Source organism: Agelaius tricolor, unplaced genomic scaffold (assembly GCF_023055355.1).
Source record: "Agelaius tricolor isolate 1412-34295 unplaced genomic scaffold, bAgeTri1.0.p SCAF_39, whole genome shotgun sequence".
In the NCBI taxonomy this organism is placed as follows: Eukaryota; Metazoa; Chordata; class Aves; order Passeriformes; family Icteridae; genus Agelaius; species Agelaius tricolor.
In genome coordinates this window covers 4,534,391-4,556,938 of record NW_027269299.1, presented here as the reverse complement: position 1 = coordinate 4,556,938, position 22,548 = coordinate 4,534,391, and the positions used below count along the sequence as shown (strand labels likewise).

The 22,548-nt window shown below is 55.0% G+C and overlaps 1 protein-coding gene and 1 long non-coding RNA gene across 2 annotated transcripts; one reads left to right on the top strand and one right to left on the bottom strand.

Moving 5' to 3' along the window:
- Positions 1–1,952: 1,952 nt before the first annotated feature.
- LOC139603501 (uncharacterized) lies at positions 1,953–2,500 on the bottom strand. Its single transcript, XR_011683701.1, has 3 exons — positions 2,447–2,500; positions 2,225–2,323; positions 1,953–1,971 (listed from the first exon to the last, which is right to left on the bottom strand). It is a non-coding gene; the product is annotated as an uncharacterized lncRNA (long non-coding RNA).
- A 12,215-nt stretch (positions 2,501–14,715) lies between these two features.
- On the top strand, positions 14,716–15,648 carry LOC139603519 (olfactory receptor 14J1-like). The gene has a single exon (XM_071454481.1). It carries the CDS (start codon positions 14,716–14,718, stop codon positions 15,646–15,648), a length of 933 nt encoding a protein of 310 aa, XP_071310582.1.
- Positions 15,649–22,548: the final 6,900 nt, after the last annotated feature.

Below are 22,548 nucleotides of genomic sequence, written 5' to 3'. Positions count from 1 at the left end.
CACGCACCCCCCGGCCCAGCGCCGGGGCTCTGCCGGCACCAACACCGGGACCCCCAAAATTCTGCCGGACCGGAGCCGCCGAGGGGCGCCCGGCCCTCGGCCCTGTTATAGATACATATTGCAATATTGGCTTTTCGCAAATATTCACATGGATTTTATGTGTGGTGTTAAAATAACTGTTATAAAGATACAGTTTTTATTTCTGTTGTTAATTAAGCTTAGACATAGTAGTGAAATAGCTGATATAAGTATGCTTGTGTTAAAATGCCTGCTTGGATGGGGTAACATCCAATGAACGTGGGATGAGGACACCTGCTGCAGATGTGCCAACTATCAGCACTCACCGTCTGAAGGCAGCGTGGGCCGGGGCCAAAACTGAAGGTGATAATAAAAAAGGAGTAAAACCACAACCAGGAATACGCATGCTGTAAAAAGGTGGAACCGAGGAGGAGCCATGCTAAACAGTTCTTGGAATATGGAAACTAGTTTGGGAAAAAGTTTACTATGCACAAGGGTCTATGAATATGCAACGGGTTGATGTCAGGAAAAGGTATTGAAGGGCTATCCCCGAAGATAACAGGGGGACTTGGTTCAGTGCCAAGATGCAGCCGGCCATAATAACCTTTGCTCCGTGGTCCTTGTCTCCCCTTGTCCTTTATTAAACTCTAAATCTTCACAGGAGAGTGAACGTGGTTTTTCACAGCCCCGAGCAGAGAGCTCTGCCCGGGGGCTCCGGGCAAAGGCGGCGGCGCTCGGCAGCGGCCCCAGCCCGCCCAGCCCCGGGAATTGCCCCGCACCGGGACAAAATCCTACCCCGAAGGAGCCCTTGGAACGCCCGCCCGCGGCTCCTCCGTGCCCCAAAGGTCCCGGCAGCTGCCCCCGGTGCTGCCGCAGCTGCGGCTCTGGAGCAGGGAGGCTCTGCGGGACCCCCGGGCTGGGTCCCCTCCCAGCCGTGCCCGCCCCGGGGCTGATGCTCGGCCCGGGCTCTCTCGCTGCTCCGGCTCCCGCACAGCCCCGCTGTGAGCGGGCACCGAGCGCCCGGCGCCGCAGGGCCCCGAGCCCCTGCCCGGCCCAGGGTCAGTGTCCATCGCCGGCCCCTGGCCGGGGCTCCGGCCACTGCCCGGCCCCGGCACAACCTGCAGCTCCCAGCGCAGCTCCCTCCAGCCGGGCACTGCGGGCTCCCGCCGGGCACAACATTCCCTTCATGGCATCTCCGTTATCTCTGCTCACATCTGCACAACCAGCTGCTGCTGAGGCAATCCCAGCTCCCACTGAAGGCTTCCCACCCAAAATGCTGCCTTCAGCTCTGACACACCATTAAGAAATCCAAGAGCAAAAAAAACATGAATCTGATTAGAGAATCTTGCAAAGTCGCATCTGAGAACATTTTGTTATAAAATCACAAATAGTAATAGAAGCTGAGAAAGTCAACAATGATAGAAAACAAGCTTCCAACACTGGGACTAGAAGAGCTCAGGCAATCCATTTGAATGGAAGGAGCCCTCTCTTTCTGACATGTGAGCAATGCCATTGAATTTCCCAAACCAGGCAAATAGGGAGCCCTGGCAGCAGCAGCTTCACACACAGCAATGACACAGAACAGGGCAGGGCAAGAGGCTGCCAAAATTATAACTTCTACTTGCAATGAAGAACCTTTGTTTCCAATTCTACTCTAGCCACTATTAATATAGAGTCAAAAAGACTAAAACTACTAGTAATAATAAGAACTGTACTATAATTAGCAAAAAAAAAAAAAAAAAAGATAATGGAAATAAGAAGAATTAATAAAATCCCTGCCATACTTATACTAGGTTTGCACGGCCAGGTTTTGGTGAGGGGCTTTAGGAGCACCTTCTGTGAGAGGCTGCTGGAAGCAGCTGCTCCTCCACGTCCCACAGAGTCAAATCCAGCTGGCTCCAGGATGGACGAGCCGCTGGCCAAGGCTGGCCCAGTTAGAAATGGTGGTAACACCTTTGGGAAAAGAGATTTAAGAAAAAGAAAATGGGTGATTGTGTAGTTGTGTCCCTGTGAGCAGGGAAGAGCAGGGTGAGAACATGTGAGAGGAACAACTCTGCACACCCCAGGGCAGGGCAGGGCAGGGCAGGAGGAGGGGCAGGAGCTGCTCCAGGGGCTGGAGCTGATTGCCCTGAGATTCCCTGGGCAGCCCCTGGGGAGGCAGCTGGGCCCCTGTAGCCCCTGGAGGGCCCGGAGAGCAGAGATGCACCTGCAGCATCTGCAGCATCCCGTGCTGGAGCAGGGGGTGCCTGAGCAGGGGCTGTGACCCCATGAGAAACCTGTGCTGGAGCAGGGACCTGGCAGGGACCTGCAAAGCCGTGGAGAGAGGAGCCCATGCTGGAGAAGGGTCCTGGCAGGACTTGTGAGCCCATGGGAGAGTGAGGCAGCTGCAGCAGTTTGTGAAGAGCTGCTGTCCGTGAGATGAACTCACCCTGGAGAAGTTCATGGAGAAGTGTCTCGGGGAGGCACCCCACAGTGCAGCAGGGGAACGACTCCTCTCCCTGAGCAGCAGAGAAACAACGGGTGATGAACGGAGCAGAGCCCCCAGTGCCTGTCTCCCTGCACCACTGGGGGAGGAGGCAGAGCTGGGAAGGAGGGAGGATCGGGCAGAAGGTGTTTTTGAAGCTTTAGTTTACTTCTCACTATCATGCCCTGATCTGGATAGAAATAAATTCAATTAATACCTGTAATTTCAAAAATGCTTTGCCCATGATGGCATTTGCTGAGTGATCTGTCCCAGTCCTTAACTCAAGCCATGAAGCCTTCATTCTATTTTCTATTTTTCTCCCTCCTGCCCATCTCTGGAGGAGAGTGAGAGAACAGCCATGGTGGGTGCCTGGCATCCAGCCAGGGTGAAGAGACAACACTTCCTTTCCTTCATTCTTTCTTTCCTTCCAGAGGTGACAGTGAAGAGGTTGAGAGGGGCTTTGATGGAGGGAGTGAAGGTGGCAGGGAGTAGCGGGGACAGGAGGCACAGGGATGTGGCACGGGCACCCAAGGGGCCCGTGCAGCTGGCAGGGGGCAAGGCCTGTCCCCCTGGGCCAGCAGCAGCCCCGTGCCCTGCCCAAGGCGCTGCCGGCAGGGGCTGGGCCCCAGAGGCAGGGGCAGAGCCCAGCCCCGGGGGCGGCGTTTGTGCCCCAAGCCCCGTCCAGCCCAGCCTGCCCCGTGTGCGCAGTGAGCCCTGGCACGGCTGCCCTGGACAGCATGACCTGCTGGGGACACTGAGAGCTGCCCCGCTGTGACCCTGCCCTGGGCACTGCACAGGCACCAACCCAACCCCAGCCAGCAGCACCCCTGGGCATGGCCCAGGCACTGGAGAGCATCACAGCCAGCCCCGCTGCTCCTGGGGATGTCCCAGGCACCAGAGCCCATCCCAGCCCCGCTGCTGCTGGGCATGTCCCAGGCACCAGAGCCCATCCCAGCCCCGCTGCTGCTGGGCATGTCCCAGGCACCAGAGCCCATCCCAGCCCCGCTGCTCCTGGGGATGTCCCAGGCACCAGAGCCCATCCCAGCCCACTCCTGGGGATGTCCCAGGCACCAGAGCCCATCCCAGCCCCGCTGCTCCTGGTGATGTCCCAGGCACCAGAACCCATCCCAGCCCCACTCCTGGTGATGTCCCAGGCACCAGAGCCCATCCCAGCCCTGCTCCTGGAGATGTCCCAGGCCCTATGAGTGTCCCAGGTGTGGGACGAGCACCTCAAATGGCTCAGCTTTGACCCAACACCAACGGAGGCACCACCAAGGGCAGCCCTGCGAGTGCGCCCAGTGTGGGAAGAGCTCCATGTGCTGCTCCAGCTCCATCCCCCACGGGAGGATCCGCGCTGGATGATCCCCAGTGACCCCGGTGGACAGACCCCCGATGGTCTGTGGTGCTGGTGATCTCTGTTGAGGAGACACCTGGCTGGGGCCTCCATATCCTCCTGGCTCCCCACCCCATGGCCTGGATTTTCTTTTCATTTCTCTTTGCCCTTCCAAACCTCCTAAAAGCAGGGTAAAAATAAAGACGTTGAGCTAAGACAAGGATGGGGACACAGGGGGTCTTGCAGGGGATGTGGGGGATGCTGGGTGTGAGGGACTTGAGGGTTCCTGGGAGAGACTTGGGGCTTGCTCAGGGCTTTGGGGACACCAGGCTGAGCGGCTCCAGTTGCACTGGGAGACCCTGGAGGAGGTTCTGGGACAGCTGATCAAGGACCCCCTGCCCCAGAACTGTCCCCATGTGCCCCCATCCCAACGCCTCGTGTCCCCTGTAGCGGCTGCCCCATTCCCACAGTCACTCCCCTTTCCCCGGCCCGTTCCCATGTCCCCCCTATCCTGTTCCCGTCCTGCTCCCATCCCAGTCCGGATCCCATTCCCTCTCCCTGTCCTGTATTCCTGATCCCTGTACCGTATTTCCAGTGCCATTTCAGGTCCCTGGCCCTGTCCCCATCCTCATTCCCGGTCCCTGTCCACAATCCCGGTCCCTGTCTCCATTCCCTGTTCCCATTCCCTATCCCTGTCCCCATTCCCATTCCCTGTCCTCATTCCCTGTTCCCATTCCCCGTTCCCGGTCCCCATTCCCGGTCCCTGACCCCATTCCCTATCCCCATTCCCGGTCCCTGTCCCCATTCCCCATTCCCATTCCCCGTTCCCATTCCTTATCCCCATTCCTGACCCCATTCCCTATTCCCATTCCCGGCCCCTGTCCCCATTCCCGGTCCCGATTCCTATCCCCATTCCCATTCCCTGTCCCCTCTCACCGGACGCCGCCAACATCGCTCCGGCCCCCCCGGCCTCACGTGACCGAGGAAGCCCCGCGCTGCTCCCACCCACCAATCCCAGCGCGCGATCGCTCCCGTATTTGCATAACCACGCCCTTTGGCCTGGCTCCGCCCCCCGCCGGCTGCAGCCGCGTCCTGGCGCTGTTTGCTCCCAGTCCCCTCCCAGCGCTCCCAGTAAAAGCGGGACCGGCAGGGAGAGCGCTCCCAGCTCCTGCCCGCTGCTCCCACCATCGTTCCCAGCGCTCCCAGTAAGAGCGGGACCGGCAGGGAGAGCGCTCCCAGCTCCTGCCCGCTGCTCCCACCATCGTTCCCAGCGCTCCCAGTAAGAGCATCACCGGCAGGGAGAGGGTTCCCAGCTCCTGCCCGGTGCTCCCACCATCGTTCCCAGCGCTCCCAGGATCGCTCCCAGTGCCGGGCGGGGCGGGGCCGCTTTGGAACCCCCCCAGAGCGCGGCTGCTTTTGGGTGCCGGCACTGCCCGGGGCGGGCTGGGAGCGGAGATGGAGCGGGAGGGAGAGGAGGGAGAGAGGAGGAGGAAAAGGAAAGGCAAAGGGAAAGGGAGGATCGAGAGGAAAGGAGGAGCAGGAGGAGGCGGAGCAGGAAGAGGAGGGACAGAGGAGGAGCAGGAGGAGGAGCAGCACCAACCCCACGCGGTTCCCCCGCTCGGGCCGGGGTCCCCCGGCATCGCCCTCCCGGAACCGCAGGTGAGCGGGGAGCTCACCCCAAATGCATCGGGCGGTCTCCGGCAGGGTGGTTTGGCAGGGCAGGGGATGTTTGGATCTTGCAGGACCCCAAAGCTGGGCCGGAAATGGCCCTGGAGGGATCTTGGGGTGTCCCACGTGGCGATTGCCGGTACCTGCAGGCAGGGGAGTGATGTTGGGTTTGGGGATCCCCGGGAGAGCTGGGGGAGAACGTGGGAGCCCTGGAGTGGGGAGAGCGCAGAGGGGCGATGCCGGAGCCGGGGGATCCCCAGCAGCCTGGAGGAACGGGGGAGGCTGGGGATGAGCAGGGTCCGGGTCCCCGAGGCTGGAGGGAGCAGTGACATCTCCATCCAAAACTTGGGCAGCGGGACCATTAAACCCAACATGCTGATCCCTTGTTTTTCCCCAAACCAGGATTCCCACACCTTGGCCAGATGGAGCAGGAGACTGCGAGGAAGAGGAAGATGGCCCAGGACACCCAGGCAGGTGAGGAGGAAGTCAGTGCCCCTTTCCCCCTCTCTCCTGCTCCATCTCCCAGCCCAGCACGGCCCCGGCTGCAGGACAACCCTGCTGCCAACGCCGTCCTGCTGGGGATGCACTGGGGGGATCTCCTTCCCCTTCCCTCTGGCATGGAGGCAAATCCCATCCTCTCCTTGTCCTTCCTCCCCCAGGGAAGAAGCTGAGGATGGAGAGCAGGGAGGACAAATCCCCACAGCAGAACCACATGGAAGAGGCCTTTTTGAGCAACTCCAGGCACAGGAATCCAATGGGGAGGAAAAACCTTGGAGATCCTGCAGGACGAGGGGCTCCAAACCCAGCACGGTGCTCTGAAGAGGAAAGACCCAACCTGAGCCAGGAAGGTGGACAGAGCTTCAGCCAGAGCTCAGAGCTGGTGGCCCAGGAGCAGCTTCATGATGGGGAGAAGCCCCACAAGTGCTTGGAGTGTGGGAAGAGCTTCAGGCAGAGCAGCACCCTGATCAGCCACCAGATGATCCACACCGGGGAATGGCCCTACGAGTGTGGGGAATGTGGGAAGGGCTTCAGCTGCAGCTCCACCTGTTGGATTGGCAGAAGAAATGCAGCACTCAATATGAGTGATCAGCAAGTCTCAAACTTTATTGATAGTCTCACTTATTTATATTGGTGTTAATGAACCTCATACATATTGCAAGGCTGAGGTCATTATTGGTTAGTTACTTATCAACCAACTATGCCTACTTCTGCATTCTTATGGTTATTCTGTTGCTACTTCTACATTCTTGTAGTTATTCTATTGAAACTATCTTCATATTTTTGGCAAAAGATCCTCTTCCCTATCCTGTTGTTGCACCAAGGGTACAATGCCCTTGTCCACTATTGGACACTGACTGCTGACTCCTAGACTTGTCTCCTTGTCGCTTAACCAACGGTATTATGTCTACATGACCTTTCTCAGCTAGCCAACTGTCCACAAAGCTCTCCACACTTCCTCCGTTTTTCTGTTGAACAAGCATGGTCTGATTAAATGCAGCAGATATCATCCTTAGCACCATGTTTTGTAGGCACATGCAAAACCACGGCAAAATTAATACTACTAACAAAGCCATAATGCCCACTATAATGCTGACCTTAACAATAGAGCGTAACCATGATCCCAGGCCTAAAGATTGGAGCCATTCATCAATATCAGCCCAATTCTACCTGTAAGTTTCCAGTTAACCTCCGCAACTCAGAGAGTTGGGAGTGGATGGATCATGAATGGTCAGAAAGGTTCATGCAACGCATGCCTTCAAATTCTTCACAACCATGGCCTTGTGCAAGTAAAAGAAAATCAATTGCAGCTCTATTTTGAAGCGTTGCATGGCGAATAGAATCAACATCAAGCAAAAGGCTAGAAAGCACCATAGAAGTGGCATTGGTTTGCTTCGCAAGCCAGCATCCCAACTTATTTAGGGTGGCATGGGTGCCTGCTGCTGCCACCCCTGGAGCCAGAAAGCTACCGACTGAGCTATCTAGGCTGCAGGGCTCCCATACTATGCATCTGATCATTGATGGCACGTAGATCATGCAGGAGACGACACCTGCCAGGATCATCTCCTCTTGATCACAAAACCAGGAGCACTCCAAGGACTAACAGATGACCGGAGATGTCCTTGGTCAAACTGCTCCTGCACCAGCTTGTGTGCCTGAATGAGACTTTCCCCTTTTAAAGGCCATTGCTCAACCCACACCAGGTCCTCTGTTTTTCATCGGAGTGGGATCAGGAAAGTCCATGCAATGGCCATTAGCCCAAAGGGTGCTCATTTGTCAGCACTACTCCCATTTGAGCCAAAATATCCCGACCAATGAGGCACTGCACAGTAGGGGGCAAAGGTACAATTGAGAAAACATTCTGTAAACTTTTTCCGCCAATAGTTACAGATAACATGGGTGATTTTCTTGCAAGTGTTAGGCCTCCAACCCTGGTAACTGTCCCTGTGGTTGGCTGTAATGGCCAGTTGTGGGGCCAGAAATCTGGACTAATAATGCTGGAGTCCGCACCAGTATGTAATAAACCTTCCAAGGTTTGCCTCCCACCCTGCTACTCTATTATTACAGTGTGCTTTGGTCGATCATTCAGGTTCATTGTTAATAGAGTGAGTCCTCCAGTGGAACCAAAGCCTCGTTCCCCTCTCGACTGTGATTGATGAGGGGGTAAAGTTTTAGTCATCTGCTCCAATGGAACCAATTGAGCTATCCTCTCTTGATTCGTACTGGCGGAAAAGGAGTATGCACCATGACACAAAAATTTCCCCCATATAATCAGCGTCTATTACCCCGGCTAAAACAAACAATCCCATCATAATGGCCGATGATTGTCCCAGGAGCAAAGCTTGGATAGGTTGTCCATCAATGATGATTGGTCCCTTTATTCCAGTCGGAACCTTTTCCGGTTGGGTGGTCACCAATGTTACTGCTGCTGCGGCTGCCACATCCAGCCCGAGGCTCCTGGCAGTGGCTGGTTGAAGGGAAGCTGGGCTGAGGTGTTGACAGGTTGAAGGGAAGCTGGGCTGAGGTGTTGACAGCAGCTACTTGTGTCTGGGCACGGCAGCTTGTGGATGCGCTGGCCTTCCCGTTTCCCGAGCGGCATCGGCAGGCTCCGGTGTTGTGGGTGTCCAAGCGACAATTTTGGCACCAGACGCTGGCTGCTTGACAAGCCCTTCGGGTATGTCCTATGCTTCCACACCGGTAACATTTAAATCGGCCAGCAGATGGAGCCCGTGGAGTATTTGTTGCTGCTGCTTGTAGGGGTGCAAGAGCAGCTAACACCTGACTGTGAGGCTGCTGCCTGTTTTTGTAATCCTGCTCCTAACTCCTTAATAGCTTCTACTAACATCGCTTGATTTCCTATGGGCACATTTGCCAATTGTTCTAAAGCTTCTTCTATAGACCAATTAGCTCTTAGGGTATTTAATACGTTCCTTGTAGCCTGATTACAGTTCTTGAGTGCGCATTGTTTCAACAAAGTACCCTTCATGAAATCAGGGACTCCTGCCCGCTCGATAGCGTTGGCTGCCTTATCTATAAAAGATCCGAATGACTCATCTCTTCCTTGCTTTATTCCCATATAAGAGGGGACCCCTCCTGGCTCTTTTATCCTATCTATAGCCAACAGCACCAGATGCATAGCCTCCCGACATTTATCAGGACCGAGTAACGCCTGTGCTTCTGTCTGAAGAAAAGGCCCTAGACCCATAAGCTCCTCTAGGGTTATCCTGTGTAATGGGTCGCCTGGCTGCCGTATTACTGCTACGCATTCCTGGCAGAGTGCCTGCCAGTGTGCATTAAACAAGAGCTGCTGATGCTGAGTGAAGATAAGCTTCGCTATTCCACTGCAATCAGCCAGCAGTAACACCTGAGTCCCCTGGATATAGTCAAGCATTTGTTTTGTGGGCTCACTGGTTAGCCCAAATTGACTAAATGGGGACCATAATTGCGACAGCAGCTTCCAGTCTAGAGCAGTTATTGTTGCTTGAAACCCGCCCCCTGCCACAGGTGAATATATCACTGGACAAGCAACATCCATAGCTGCTTTTATAGGCTCTTTATCCCCCGTAAAAGATGATATCTTTTGCTACTGCTGCCCATGCCTCCCTTCGCCCCCGTGCAATGGCCCCTGCTAGGTCACTCTCTGACCCAGGGATCGGCTCATTACCAGGAGGAGGAGATGGAGGGTTTGACACAGGCGGTGCAGGCAGTGCTGTTGTAGCACAGGCGGTGGGTGAGCTGCTGCTTGAAGCAGGAGCTGATGTTGGTGGCAAAATGACTGTAGATGTGGCAGGAGGTCACGGACAATTGAACCAGTCCCCATAACTCTTATTCTTATCATGCGCCATGCTAGCTTGCTGCGCAGCCTTCTTTTCTGCCTGATATTGTAATGACTCATTATGCACAACTCGCCATAGCTTTCCCAACTTTTTTGCAGTTTTATTTTCATCTATAACTGCCTCCCACAGCGTGTCCCCAAATTTACGCCACTCCATTAGTTCATGTACTGTATGAGGATTTTGAAAAATTCCTTGTTCACACCCGTAAGCTAACCTGGGAAGCTCTTTCTGCAAATCTATGCCCTTAACCTGACGCTTTTGTAAAAAGCAAGTAAATAAATCATATGCTGCTTGCCTTTCTCTTTCCATTATAAGAACGTCAGTGCTGTTGCAGCCCCACAAGGTCTCGGCAGCACGTATCGGCCGGGCTCTTTGTTGAGGTCACCCAGGGCGCGGCACCTTCCCTTTTTCAGCGGTGCTTATTCGCCGTCCTTGCTGCGACAGGACCCGAACTCCTACACCGATCCACCGTGGTTGCCGTTACAGGAATCACATTGCAGGGTCACCATATGTGGGAAATCAGCACAAGAAATGCGGCACTCAATATGCGTGATCAGCAAGTCTCAAACTTTATTGATGGTTCACACATATTTATATTGGTGTTAATGAAGCTTATACATATTGCAAAGCTGAGCTCATTATTGGTTAATTACTTATTGGCTAACCACACCTATATTCTGATGGTTATTTTGTTACTACTTCTACATTCTTGTGGTTATTCTGCTGAAACTATCCTCATATTTTTGGCAAAAGATCCTCTCCCCCATCCTGCTGTTGCACCAAGGACACAATGTCCTTGTCAGTGGTTGGACACCAACTGCTGAATCCTAGACTTGTCTCTGTCTAACTTAAGCAATGGTATTATGTCGACATTACCTTTCTCAGCTAGCCAACTGTCCACAAAGCTCTCCACATTGCCTTATCCTAATGAGCCCTGTGGTGCATTTGGAGCTGAGCCCTTGAACCTCAGGGCCTGGGAGGAGATTGCACAAACCTTTCCAGGATTCAAAGTCAGAAGAAAACTCCAAAGTGTCTCAGAGCATTAATGGGTCTCACTGAGATCCATCCCGAACACAGGCTCCTCATGGACTCCTTGGAGGAGAGAATTGGTGGCCAGGATGGCACAAAAATCTCTTGGACACTCAGTGTGGAAAGGAAAATCCAAACTACCTTAAAAAACTTGAGTATCTCCAAGCATTACTGAGCACCACTGAGTGCCAGTACAAAGCTCTCAGGGGACTCATTAAAGCAGATAATTGGGGAAATGATTGCACAAACCTCTCACAGAGTCTGTATCAAAAGGGAAACACCAAGTACCTTCAAATAACTGAAGTACCCTGAAGCATTAATGAGCCCCACTGAGTGTTGTTACTGACAAAGCCTCTCCAGGGACTAATTACAGCAGATAATTGGAGGCCATGATTGCACAAACCTCTCAGAGACTCCCGGGCAAAAGCCAAAGCCAAAGTCCTTTGAAAAACCTGCAGCCCCTGCAGGGAGCATGAAGGAGCCCCCAGGGCCATTGCTGAGCAAGGCTCCCCAGGGACTCCTTGCAGCAGATCCTTGAGGCCACTGGGATGTGGGCTAGGGGGGGATGCTGAGGGCAGCACAAGGGGCTGACAGTGCCCAGCCTGGCTGGGGCTGTGCCAGGAGGCCCCAGGGCCTCAGGACAAGGTGTCTCCTCCCAGCCCTTGGTGGCACAGACCCTGCTGTGCCCCAGGGCACCCAGACTTGGCTTCTCTTTGTCCCCACCTGTCATCACTGCCTGCAGTTCTCTGCTCTGCCTGGGGCCTGGGGACACTTTCTCAGTCCTGTCCCTCTCTGGGACCCATTAAAAGTCCAAGAAACTTTGGAGTTGGATTCTGCCTTGGAGTTCTGCAGAGGTTTCTTCAGCTGCCTCTCAGGGACTGATGTTCAGGGCCTGAGCACAAAGCCCCAGAGGCTGATTAAAGTCCTTGTGCTGTGTCTGTGCTGCTGAGCTGGGCTGGGCTCCTGGCACAGAGGCAGCTCCTGGTCACCAAGAAGAGCTTCAAAAGCACATTTCTCTGGATGAGCAGCTCTTCTGCCAGCCCAGCAGGGCTGGGGCACTGCCTGCAGCCAGCGCGGGCACAGCACAGAGGCACAGAGAGCTTCAATCAGTCAGGGCTGGGAAGGGGCTGAGAAGTGCCTGGGGCACAATCACTGCCAGCCCTTGGCACAGGAACCTCTGGCTGCAGGACAATGCAGCTGCAGCTCCTGGAGCCATCTCCTCAAGCTGGAACATGCCAATGCCTGCAGAGCCTGTGAGTACATCCTCTGCTTGTCTCTTGTGCAGAGCAGCCAGGGGTGCCCAGGGCTGTCCTGCAGAGCAGGGTCCTGCAGCCCAGAGTGCTGTGCTGGGGCAGGGACTCTGCTGCCTGCCAGGGACAGCTCTCAGCCAGCCCTGGCAGCTGCTCCCAGCACTGGGGAGAAGCTCTGGGGGGAAGGAGCCGCCCTGAGCAGGGCAGGGGCTGCTGCTGAGAGGGGCTGGGTGGGGCAGGGCTGCTCCCAGCTCCAGACCAGCCTGGGCACAGCGCCGGAGGGCACTTCCCAAAGTTGGTAAGCCTGGGATTGCTGTAAAGATCAGGAGCTTTCCAGAGAGTGTTTTCTGTTTCCTGCTTGGAGCAGGGTGGGAAAGTTGGGGTGATGGCAAAAAGATTATTGCTTTTTATACATTTTTGATACATTCATAGCTCTGTAAATTACTATTATATAGTTATAAATCTACATTCCTTACTTAACACTACTAAATTCCTATTAACTATATTAAACTACTCTTATATACTTATATAAATATAATCCTTAATTAACTCTAGTACGTTTCCTAACCATTCTCTCAGATTTTAGAAAAATGAGCTCACTGTCAAAATACATTCCTGAAATACTGTCTTATCAGTCTTATTATCAAATAGTCCTATTATCAGGAAGAAAACCTACAAAAACATTTTTTTATTGACCAGAATGTGAGCAGTCATAACACAAAGTGAAGGTAAAGAAGCCCTTGGACCTATTCCAATGCATTGAGCCAGGGTGTGTAACTGGGGCAACTGAATCTGCTATTGGATGTTCCTGTTAAATATCCTAATTAATCAACCTTGATAAATTGTTGAAGTCAGGCACCGGGTGTGCCCCATCCCCACTGGGACACCTGGAAGCTTCCAATTTATGTCTGGTTTTTACTTTACTGTTCTAACACTGTTGCAAGGGTTGTTTTTTTATTTTCTCTTTTGATTATAGACAACAAGGGGATGAGAGAAGCAGAACAGGAATTGTAATCAGATACAGAATATTCTGAGTTGAAAGGGACACAAAGGATCATCCAAGGAGTGTTTGAGCATTTACAGAGTGTCCAGAACTGTAACTTTGGGTGGTCAGTGTCTCTGCTGGGAGCCTCCCAAAGGGCCTTCAGCCACTCCTCAGCCCTGCACAGCAGCAGCATCACCTTTGCAGGGCCCAGCAGGGCTCTCCTGAGCTGCCCTTGCCCAGCTGCACACAGAGCCTGCCCCAGCCAGGGCCCTGCACACAGGCAGGTTTCTGTAGGGCCCCAGCCAGGGCACACAGGCTGGGATGGGCTCTGTGAGCGCTGCCAGGGACAAGGCTCCTCTCAGCAGGGAATGTCCAGGCCCAGGGAGATGCTCAGGGAAGGAGAGGGGGCTGAAGAGAGCAGGGCTGGGTCAGGAGGGCACTGTTGGTGTGTGGGAGGTGCCGGGCACAGCTGGGCACGCGAACACTGTCCTGAGTGCCCGGCTGTCTCTGCCCTGCCCTCTCAGGCACAGCACCACAACATTTGCTCTTGGTTCTGCCCTGCCCTGACATTGGCACTGTTATCTGCTGCTCTCAGGGAGGCTCTGGCATCTGCAGCCGCTGAGTCAGGCACTGCCCTTGGCATTCCTGCCAGGCAGGGCTGTCCATGGGAATGGGGTGTCCAAGCTTCCCTGGCACCTGTGGGGCTGTGGGCAAAGCAGTCCATGGCAAAGGGGAATGAGCTGAGCCCCCTCCCTGAGATCCCATCATGGGCACAGCCAGGGATCTCCTTGCTGTGCCCTGCCAGGCTCTGAGCTGCCCTCCTGGGTGCAAATCTGTGCCCGAGCCTCTGGGAGTTCCCTGAATGTCCCACGGGGAAGGGCAGAGCTGCCACAGCTGAGGAAATGCTGCTGGGTTTGCCAAGGGAGCCGTGAGTGTCCTTGGCACAAGGGGGTGCTGAGACCTTGCCCAGAGACCTTGAGAGAGGGTGAGACATTCAGGGATCCCTCTGCTCTGGGCAGGGTCTGGTTTATCCCAGGGTGACCCAGGAGTGTGATTGTGCTCTGATTGCAGCCCAAGGTGCAAAGCCAGGGCAGTTGGGAACAAGCCCATCCAGCCCCTCACCTTCCCTCAGCCACAGGGAATCCTTTTTCTCTCCCATCTCTTAGTGGCAAACTCTGAGTGCAGCAGAAATGCTGGGGATTTCTGTCCTCAGAGAGCCAGGAATGATGTTTGGGCAGAAAAAAATTCCTTAAACCAGCTCCTGCCATCCATGTCCTATAGAATTGGGAATGCAGATGCTATCAAGCCTGTCTGCATTAGGAATGATTCCCGTGACAAATCCTGAATATCCAGCCTTGTCCCTCTGCCCCATGGCCACAAACCCAGGGCAGTAGGGCAGGGATGGCTCCTTGGGAGCCCCCATGCACAGGCCTGGCTGCTCCTGGCACACTCAGCCAGCACAACTGGAGCTCAGGCAGGGACCTGGGTGAAGATTTTCCCAAAGCAGGAACAAGGCTGGGTGAGTCCCAGTGGGACAGTCTGCAGGGAATGGCCCAGGTTTGGCTCCAAGCAGCCTCTGCTGACTTGTCACTGTCCTTTCTCCATGAACAGGTGCCCATGTGGAGCCCCAGCAAATGTCCAACAGCAGCTCCATCAGGCACTTCCTCCTGCTGGCATTGGCAGACACGCGGCAGCTGCAGCTCCTGCACTTCTGCCTCTTGCTGGGCATCTCCCTGGCTGCCCTCCTGGGCAACGGCCTCATCATCAGCGCCGTAGCCTGCGGCCACCACCTGCACACGCCCATGTTCTTCTTCCTGCTCAACCTGGCCCTCAGCGACCTGGGCTCCATCTGCACCACTGTCCCCAAAGCCATGCACAATTCCCTCTGGGACACCAGGGACATCTCCTACACTGGATGTGCTGGACAGGTCTTTTTCTTTCTGTTCTTCATCTCAGCAGAGTATTCCCTCCTGACCATCATGTGCTACGACCGCTACGTGTCCATCTGCAAACCCCTGCACTACGGGACCCTCCTGGGCAGCAGAGCTTGTGCCCACATGGCAGCAGCTGCCTGGGCCAGTGCCTTTCTCAATGCTCTCATGCACACGGCCAATACATTTTCCCTGCCCCTGTGCCATGGCAATGCCCTGGACCAGTTCTTCTGTGAAATCCCACAGATCCTCAAGCTCTCCTGCTCCAAATCCTACCTCAGGGAAATTTGGCTTCTTGTGTTTTCCATCTGTTTCGGTTTTGGTTGTTTTGTGTTCATTGTTTTCTCCTATGTGCAGATCTTCAGGGCTGTGCTGAGGATTCCCTCTGAGCAGGGACGGCACAAAGCCTTTTCCACCTGCCTCCCTCACCTGGCTGTGCTCTCCCTGTTAGTCAGCACTATCATATTTTCCTACCTGAAGCCCCCTTCCATGTCCTCCCCATCCCTGGATCTGGCCCTGTCAGTTCTGTACTCGGTGGTGCCTCCAGCCCTGAACCCCCTCATCTACAGCCTGAAGAACCAGGAGCTCAAGGCTGAAGTGTGGACACTGATGACTGGAAAATTTCAGAGACATTGAACTGCTGGCCAGTGTCTGCCAATCACTTGTAATAAAAGTCAGCTGTGATATTCCTTTTTGGTTTCATTTTGGAGGTTCTTTTCCTTCGTTTTATTTTTTTCATATTGTCTGCAGAGAAATGTCACTTTTTGTGCCATTTCTCATTTTGTTTCTCTCCACCTTCCCTGTGATCACAGACTGTCTCAATGAGGGGCTGCACTCTCGGTGGCTTTAATGGAACTAAAGGATCTCCCAGCAGAGTTTTCTGCAGAGATGCTCTTTTGTTGCCTTCTCTGGAGCTGCAGCAGCAATGTCTGTGTGCAGAGCTGGGGCAGATCAGGGCTGGCCCAGCAGCTGTGCCCAGCAGCAGCAGCAGCAGCAGCACTTGGTGTTGCCAGTGCTGCTGCCGTGGCCCTGCCCCGCTGCCCTGGTGGCCCTGGTGTTGCTGCAGGGCCTGAGTGCTCTCGGGGCCGGGCACAGCCCTGGGGGTGGCAGTGCCGGGGCTGCAGCAGGGACAGGCCATGGGCACTGCTGGGGCAGCGCTGACGCCTCAGGCCAGGCCCTGGGGGCTCCAGGCTCCTTGCCCAGGCTCTCTCCAGAACACGGCCAGGCCAATGCTCAGCACAGAAACCCCCGTCAGCAGCCCCAGGCTGGCCGTGGGCAGGCTGGGGGCAAACAGCATGGCTGGGGCTCTGCAAGGGCCCTGGGGCAGACGGGAAGGAGCAGCAGAGCAGGGGCTGATCCATGCCCAGTGCGCTGCACAGCCCAGGGCAGCGTCCCAGAGCGTCCTCATGCAGCTGCTAACAACATCCCCCCTCTGCAGCCCTGGCCTCTCCCCCAGCTCACACAGGTGCCCCATCCTTGCAGGCACAGACACGGCAGCACTGGCCCAGCAGCCCCTGTTTGCATTGCACACAGCAGGGCCAGCACCCCCATGCTGTTGCTGTGGGGACATGAACCTGAGGGAGCACAAATGCCATCAGCCCCTGGGGCCAGCAAGGCCTGCGGGACACCAGGGAAACCACTCAGCTTTGTCCTGGCCTCTGCACTCAGCCAGAAAGTTTGTTCCCATCAGCTGGGAGTTTCCTGTGCCACTGCAGACACTTTTGCTCAGAGCCAGGGCTGCCTGGCATCCACCCCTAAACTGCCCTAAGCATTTCCTTGGCTGCACCTTAGCTTCCTTTACTCTTCCCTTGTACAAATTTCTTCCCATTGCCCACCTTCGTTCCCTGCCCTGCAAACAGCCCATCCCTGTTTGCCCTTTCCTCTCTGGCCCCACTCCCCATTGCAGTTCCTGACTTGGCCCCATGGGAACGTCCCTTAGGCAGCCGGATCCTCCTACAAGTGCTGCAGGAATTGTCTGCAGGCTCCTGCAGTGCCTGCAGCTGCTCCCTTGCCAGAGGCACCCCAGGCCAGGGGGGCACATCTGGGCTGCTGTGTCTGGCTCTGGGGCTCCCTGTTCTGGGCAGTGAGGAGGAGCTGCAGAGGCTCTGCAGGACTGACAGGATGGGCTTTGGGGCTGGCAGGAGAAGCTGAGGAACCTGGGCTGCTGGAGCTTCTGCAGAGGAGGCCCAGGGCTCATCCTGCAACTGCTCCAAGGGTGGTTTCAGAGAATCACAGAATCAGCAGGGTTGGGAAAGGCTTTGGAGATCATCAAGTCCAACCTGTGCCCTGACACTGCCTTGTGTCCCTGAGCCTCCTCTTCTCCAGGATAAACAACCCCAGCAGTTCCCTCAGCCGCTCCTCACAGGACTTGTGCTCCAGACCCGTCCCCAGCCTTGTTGCCCTTCTCTGGACACACTCCAGCCCCTCCATGTCCTTCCTAAATTGGAGGGCCCAGAACTGGACACAGCACTTGAGGTGCTGCCCAACCAGTCCCCAGAACAGGGGAAGAATCCCTGCCCTGCTCCTGCTGGCCACACCATTCCTGATCCAGACCAGGAGCCATTGGCCTTCTTGCCCACCTGGGCACACTGCTGCCTCATGTCCAGCCTGCTGCCCATCAGTCCCTGCAGGTCCCTTTCTGCCTGGCTTCCCTCCAGCCACTCTGTCCCCAGCCTGTAGTGCAGCAGGGGTTGTTGTGGCCAAAGTGCAGGACCCGGCACTGGGACTTGTTAAACCTCTCCTTGCTGGATTTGGTCCCTGGATCCAGCCTGTCCAGGGCCTGTGCAGAGCCCTCCTACCCTCCTGCAGATCAACACTCCCAGACAACTTGGTGTCACTAGGGTTCCATGAGGCCCCTGAGTGTCCCAATGGTTTCCATGATTCCATGAGGCCTCCCAGTGTCACAATGTTCCTTTGGTTCCATGGGACCCCTTGGTGTCACAAAGTCCCTTGGATCCTTGGGCCCTGCAGTGTCACAATGGCGCCGTGGTCCCCAAGGCCCTGCAGTGTCACAATGGATCCTTGGTTCCATGAGGTCTGGCAGTGCAGCAATGCTCTCCTTGGTTCCACAGTGTCACAATGGCCTCTTGGTCCCAAGGGCCACCACAGTGTCAAACATGTTTCCTTCATTCCAGGAGTCCCTGAGGAGCAGCCCTGGCCCCTTGGTTCCTTGGGGCCCTGCAGTGTCACAATGGCCCCATCATGACACCAGGTCCTGCTCTGTCACAATGCTCTGCATGGTTCCACAAGGCCCTGCAGTGTCACAGTGGCCTCTGTGGTTCCAGCAGGGCCCAGACTGTCACCATGGACTCCTTGCTTCCATCCAGCCCCACAGTGTCACAATGGCCCCTTGGCTCTGTGCTGCCATGTCGTACACAGTGTCACCATGGTCCTCTTGGTGCCACCAGGCCCCACAGTGTCACAATGGCCCCTTGCTGCCCCAGGGCCCTGCAGTGTCACAATCATCAGAGAATCAACCAGGCTGGAAATGACCTTGGAGAGCATCAAGTCCAAGCTGGGACCCAACACCACCTTGTCACCCAGACCATGGCACTGAGTGCCACATTCAGTCTTTCCTAAAACACTTCCATGGATGGTGACTTAGCCACCTCCCTGGCAGCCCATTCCAATGCCCAACCACAGAATCACAGCCCTGGTGCTGCTGGCCATACTGTTCCTGATCCATTGGAGTGCCAGTGGTTGGATGAGGGAAATGGTGGGGAGGGGATAGGGACAAAGTGTTCTCGATTGTCATCCATTAAGTGTCTTGATTTTCATATCTGTTCAGACTGGATTAGAAGGTGCTAGAGGTCAATATCAATAGGAGATTGCTGATACCAATCTACAAACAGGAAAAAAAAAAAAAACTTAACATGACAAAACACTTCTTTCTGCATTGTTTTCAATACAGTGTATTCACTTAGAATACACTTCTGAAATCTGTCTAATTATTCACAGAATTTAATAAAAACATAGACTATTCCCTGTGGCTGTTGTTGTTCTGGAATTTTGCATAAATGCTTATGAGCTTTCCTGACTGAATTCCTGAACTGAAGAGCTCAAGAAAGAAGAGGCCTCTGGAGTAGTAAAACTCATCAGCAACCTCCAAGTGGCTGAGGATCCATCCCCATCAGAGCATCAATGAACAGAAATGGGCACAGCTTTGTGGCTGCCCCAGCTTTGGCATGGGCCCTGGGCCTGGAGCAGGAGCAGCTCTTGAGGGCCCCAAGGCCGGGGCTCTGGTGCTGCCCTGGGCAGATGGGATGGCAGCAGGGGCTGCAGAGCTCTCAGCACCTCAGCCCAAGGGGAGCAGGGCAGCCAGGGAGCCTCCTTTGGCCTTGGCCCAGCACCTTCCCCCATGGCTGGGGCTGAGTCCTGTGGGAGCTGCAGCTGCTGCTGTGCCCTTGGCAGGGGCTGAGGCCGTGGGGCCAGGGCCCAGAGCAGCCTGGCCTGAGCAGAGCTGTGGGGCCAGAGCCGGCTGGGCTGGGCTGGGCTCAGAGAGGCCCTTGGTGCTGCCCAGAGCTCAGGGCAGCTGGCAGAGCTTGCAGGGAGCTGGGCTGGGCTCAGAGAGCCTGGCCCAGAAACCATCAGTGTCCATCTCAGCCTGGCTGAGCGTGCAGGGGCAGGACTCAGGCCAGGCCTTGTGGGGCAGGGCCAGCGCCTGTGCAAGGCATTGCAAACAGGCAAGTGGCCCAGAGAGGAGGCTGCTCTGTGCCCTTGGTGGCAGGGACAGAGCACGGAGGGGGCCCAGGACATTTGTCAGCGCCAGCCTCTGTGCCCATGCGTTGGCAGCCCTGGCTGCTGAGCCCAGCTTTGGCCTGGGCTGAGTTTGGCTGTGGCCCAGCTCCATCCTCCTGCAGGGCTCAGGGCCTGTTCCCGGCCATGGCCAGCCCTGGCTGCCTCTCTGCTGGTCCAGAGGCTGACAGAGCCCGGGGCAGGGCTGTCTGTGCAGCCCCACAGGTGCCACGGGCTCTGCAGGAGCTGGCAGAGGCTGCCCAGCAGGGAGGCCATGGGGCACAGAGCCCCAAGGCTGCTGTGGGCACCACGGCACAGGGGCCGTTCCCAGCCGCAATGCTCCTGGCCTGGGCTGGGCCTGCACAGGGGCTGGGCCACCATGGCTGGGCCAGCACAGGGCCACAAAGGGGCCACGCAGCCGCTGCCGGGGCTGACAGCAAGGCCAGGCACACACAAGCAATTGCTGAGCATGGCCTGCGCTGGCCAGGCCTGACTGTGCCAAAGGCAGAGCTCAGCTGCCCTTGGGGGCTGCAGCAACACTCCAGAGCCCAAAGAGCCTCCGTGGCTGTGCTGGAGACCAAGGCTGCAGCAGGGAAATGCAGGGCTGCTGTGGGATGGGGAGGCCATTGAATTCCAGCACACACCTCAGCTCTCTGATGATCCAGGCACATGCTGGGCCCTGTTTCAGACTGGAGCAGAGCAGATGTTGATGGGACAGGAGCCCTGCGGGGCTGTCAGGGACCTGCAGCTTGCAAGGTGCTCTGCTGTCCCTCAGGTGCTCTGGGAGAGATCCAATCCCAGCTGGGCACCGCAGGGCACAAGTGGCACTGCCTGTCCATGGCCACACAACTGATGTCTGCCTGGAAAGGGGCACAGTTTTTAATAACTCTTAGTTTCATAATATGCAAGGAAATCTTTATTATCTGGGTCATTTGAGTACTTTTAAGACATGGCAATGTATTCCCATCAGAAAAGGGCGTCTCCTGGAAGCGTTCTGATGGCAGGAGAAGAAATACTGTTCTTTCAGTCAGCTTGTGTCACCAATATTCAGTCTAATATTTAACATCTCTTTTCCATCAGGTGTTTCCAGCTATCCTGGTTAAATTGTCATGTCTAAGTACATCTCTTCACTAGACCAGATGGATCTATGACTTTTCCATTGCTCCCAGATTTCCTCCTCCAGGTGTTCTCTGGTCATTCAAGTCCCTCTCAACTGACTGGTTTCATGCTTTGACCTCCAGGGAGTTGCCCAATTTTCTGATGTTCAAATAAATATGAAATCAGTAAACATCCTAATTGTCTTTATATCTATCACAGAATTACATTTTCTTATGTCTCTGTCTAAAACTGTTCCAGTACAGAAATCCCCTGGGGATCTGGACATTTCAGATGCTGCTGGGACATCCCAGAGAGCTGAGGGAAGAGCTGGGATGGTTCTCGAACTGTTCAAATGTCCAACTTGTGTTTGTTGGCAAGAAACCTTTCTGTGCCTCTGAGTGTCACCAGGCCCTGAGCCCAAAGGACACAAACCTGATGAGTTGTGGCTCCCACTGCAGGGGCTGCACTTGGACCTTGGCTCTGCACAGGAGAGCTCTTCATCCCCTTTCTCTCTTTTCCTCCCTCTGGGCATGGAGGCAGCTCCTGACTTCAGCCTGTGACTCGTGTGTGCAAAGAGCAAATCTGGGCAGAATTCGGGGCAGGGAGGGTTTGGGGAGACCTTGGGAGCTGTGCTGGGCACAGAAGGTGTTTTCCATTTCTCTGAGACTCTGCTGTGCAATGTGGATTTAATATCCAGCAGAGGAATGACTTTGGCATTTGATGGAGCTGTGCCTTCCCTTGGCTTTGCTGGCTGACAAGAAATGAACATCCCTCTGTGTCTCGGGCAGCTCCTTCTCCAAGGAAAGCAGGTGGGAGTTGGAGCCAAGGAGCTGAAAGCTGCAGGTGCAGCCTGGGCTGGAGGGAGCTCAGATTTGCACAAGGCTGCTCTGAGTGCCAGGGCTTGGATGGGGGAAATGGTGAGGTGGGGGTAGGGACAGAGTCTGATTGATTGTCAGCCATGAAGGGTCTTGATTTTAATATCTATTCAGACTGCGTGAGGAGGTACTTGGATACAGTGTCAATTGGAGATTGCACATATTGATTTATGAACAGGAAAAAATCCTAAACAGGACCTAAAAAAATGTTTTCTCACTGTCCTTTTAAATATAATGCATTCACTTTGGATATACTACTGAGATCTGTCTAATTAACCACAAAGGATTTGAAAATTAAATCAAATTATTCCCAGAGGCTTGGCTTGTTCCAGTATTCTGAATGTTAATGAGCCCTGGGACACTGAATTCCTGCACTGAAGAGCTGAAGGCTGAACAAGCCTCTGCAGCAGTGAAATTCAGCAGCAGCCTCCAAGTTGCTGAGGATGTCAGCAGCCCCCAGTGAGGCCATCCCTGCCCAGAGACCATGGGGGAATGGGCAGACAAGGAGAGCGTCCCTGGGGCTGGGGCAGCACAACTCAGAGGCACCAGCGGCTCCAGCTGGGCAATGGAGTGTGGAATGGGGCTGGGAAAGCCCTGCCTGGGCTGGGCCAAGCAGGACACACAAGCCCTGACCCCCATCCCCCCAAACAACTCCCTCAAGGAGACATTTAAAAGGAATTGCAGTTGTTTGTGTACTCTGAGTTGGACTCCCTGGAGAAATACCAACAAAAGATTCTCAGGAGCTGAAAAGAACAAAACAGTCACTACCCGGAGCTTTGGAAAATCAGAGAAACTTTGGCAAATGGTTTATTATGACATTGTAGTAATT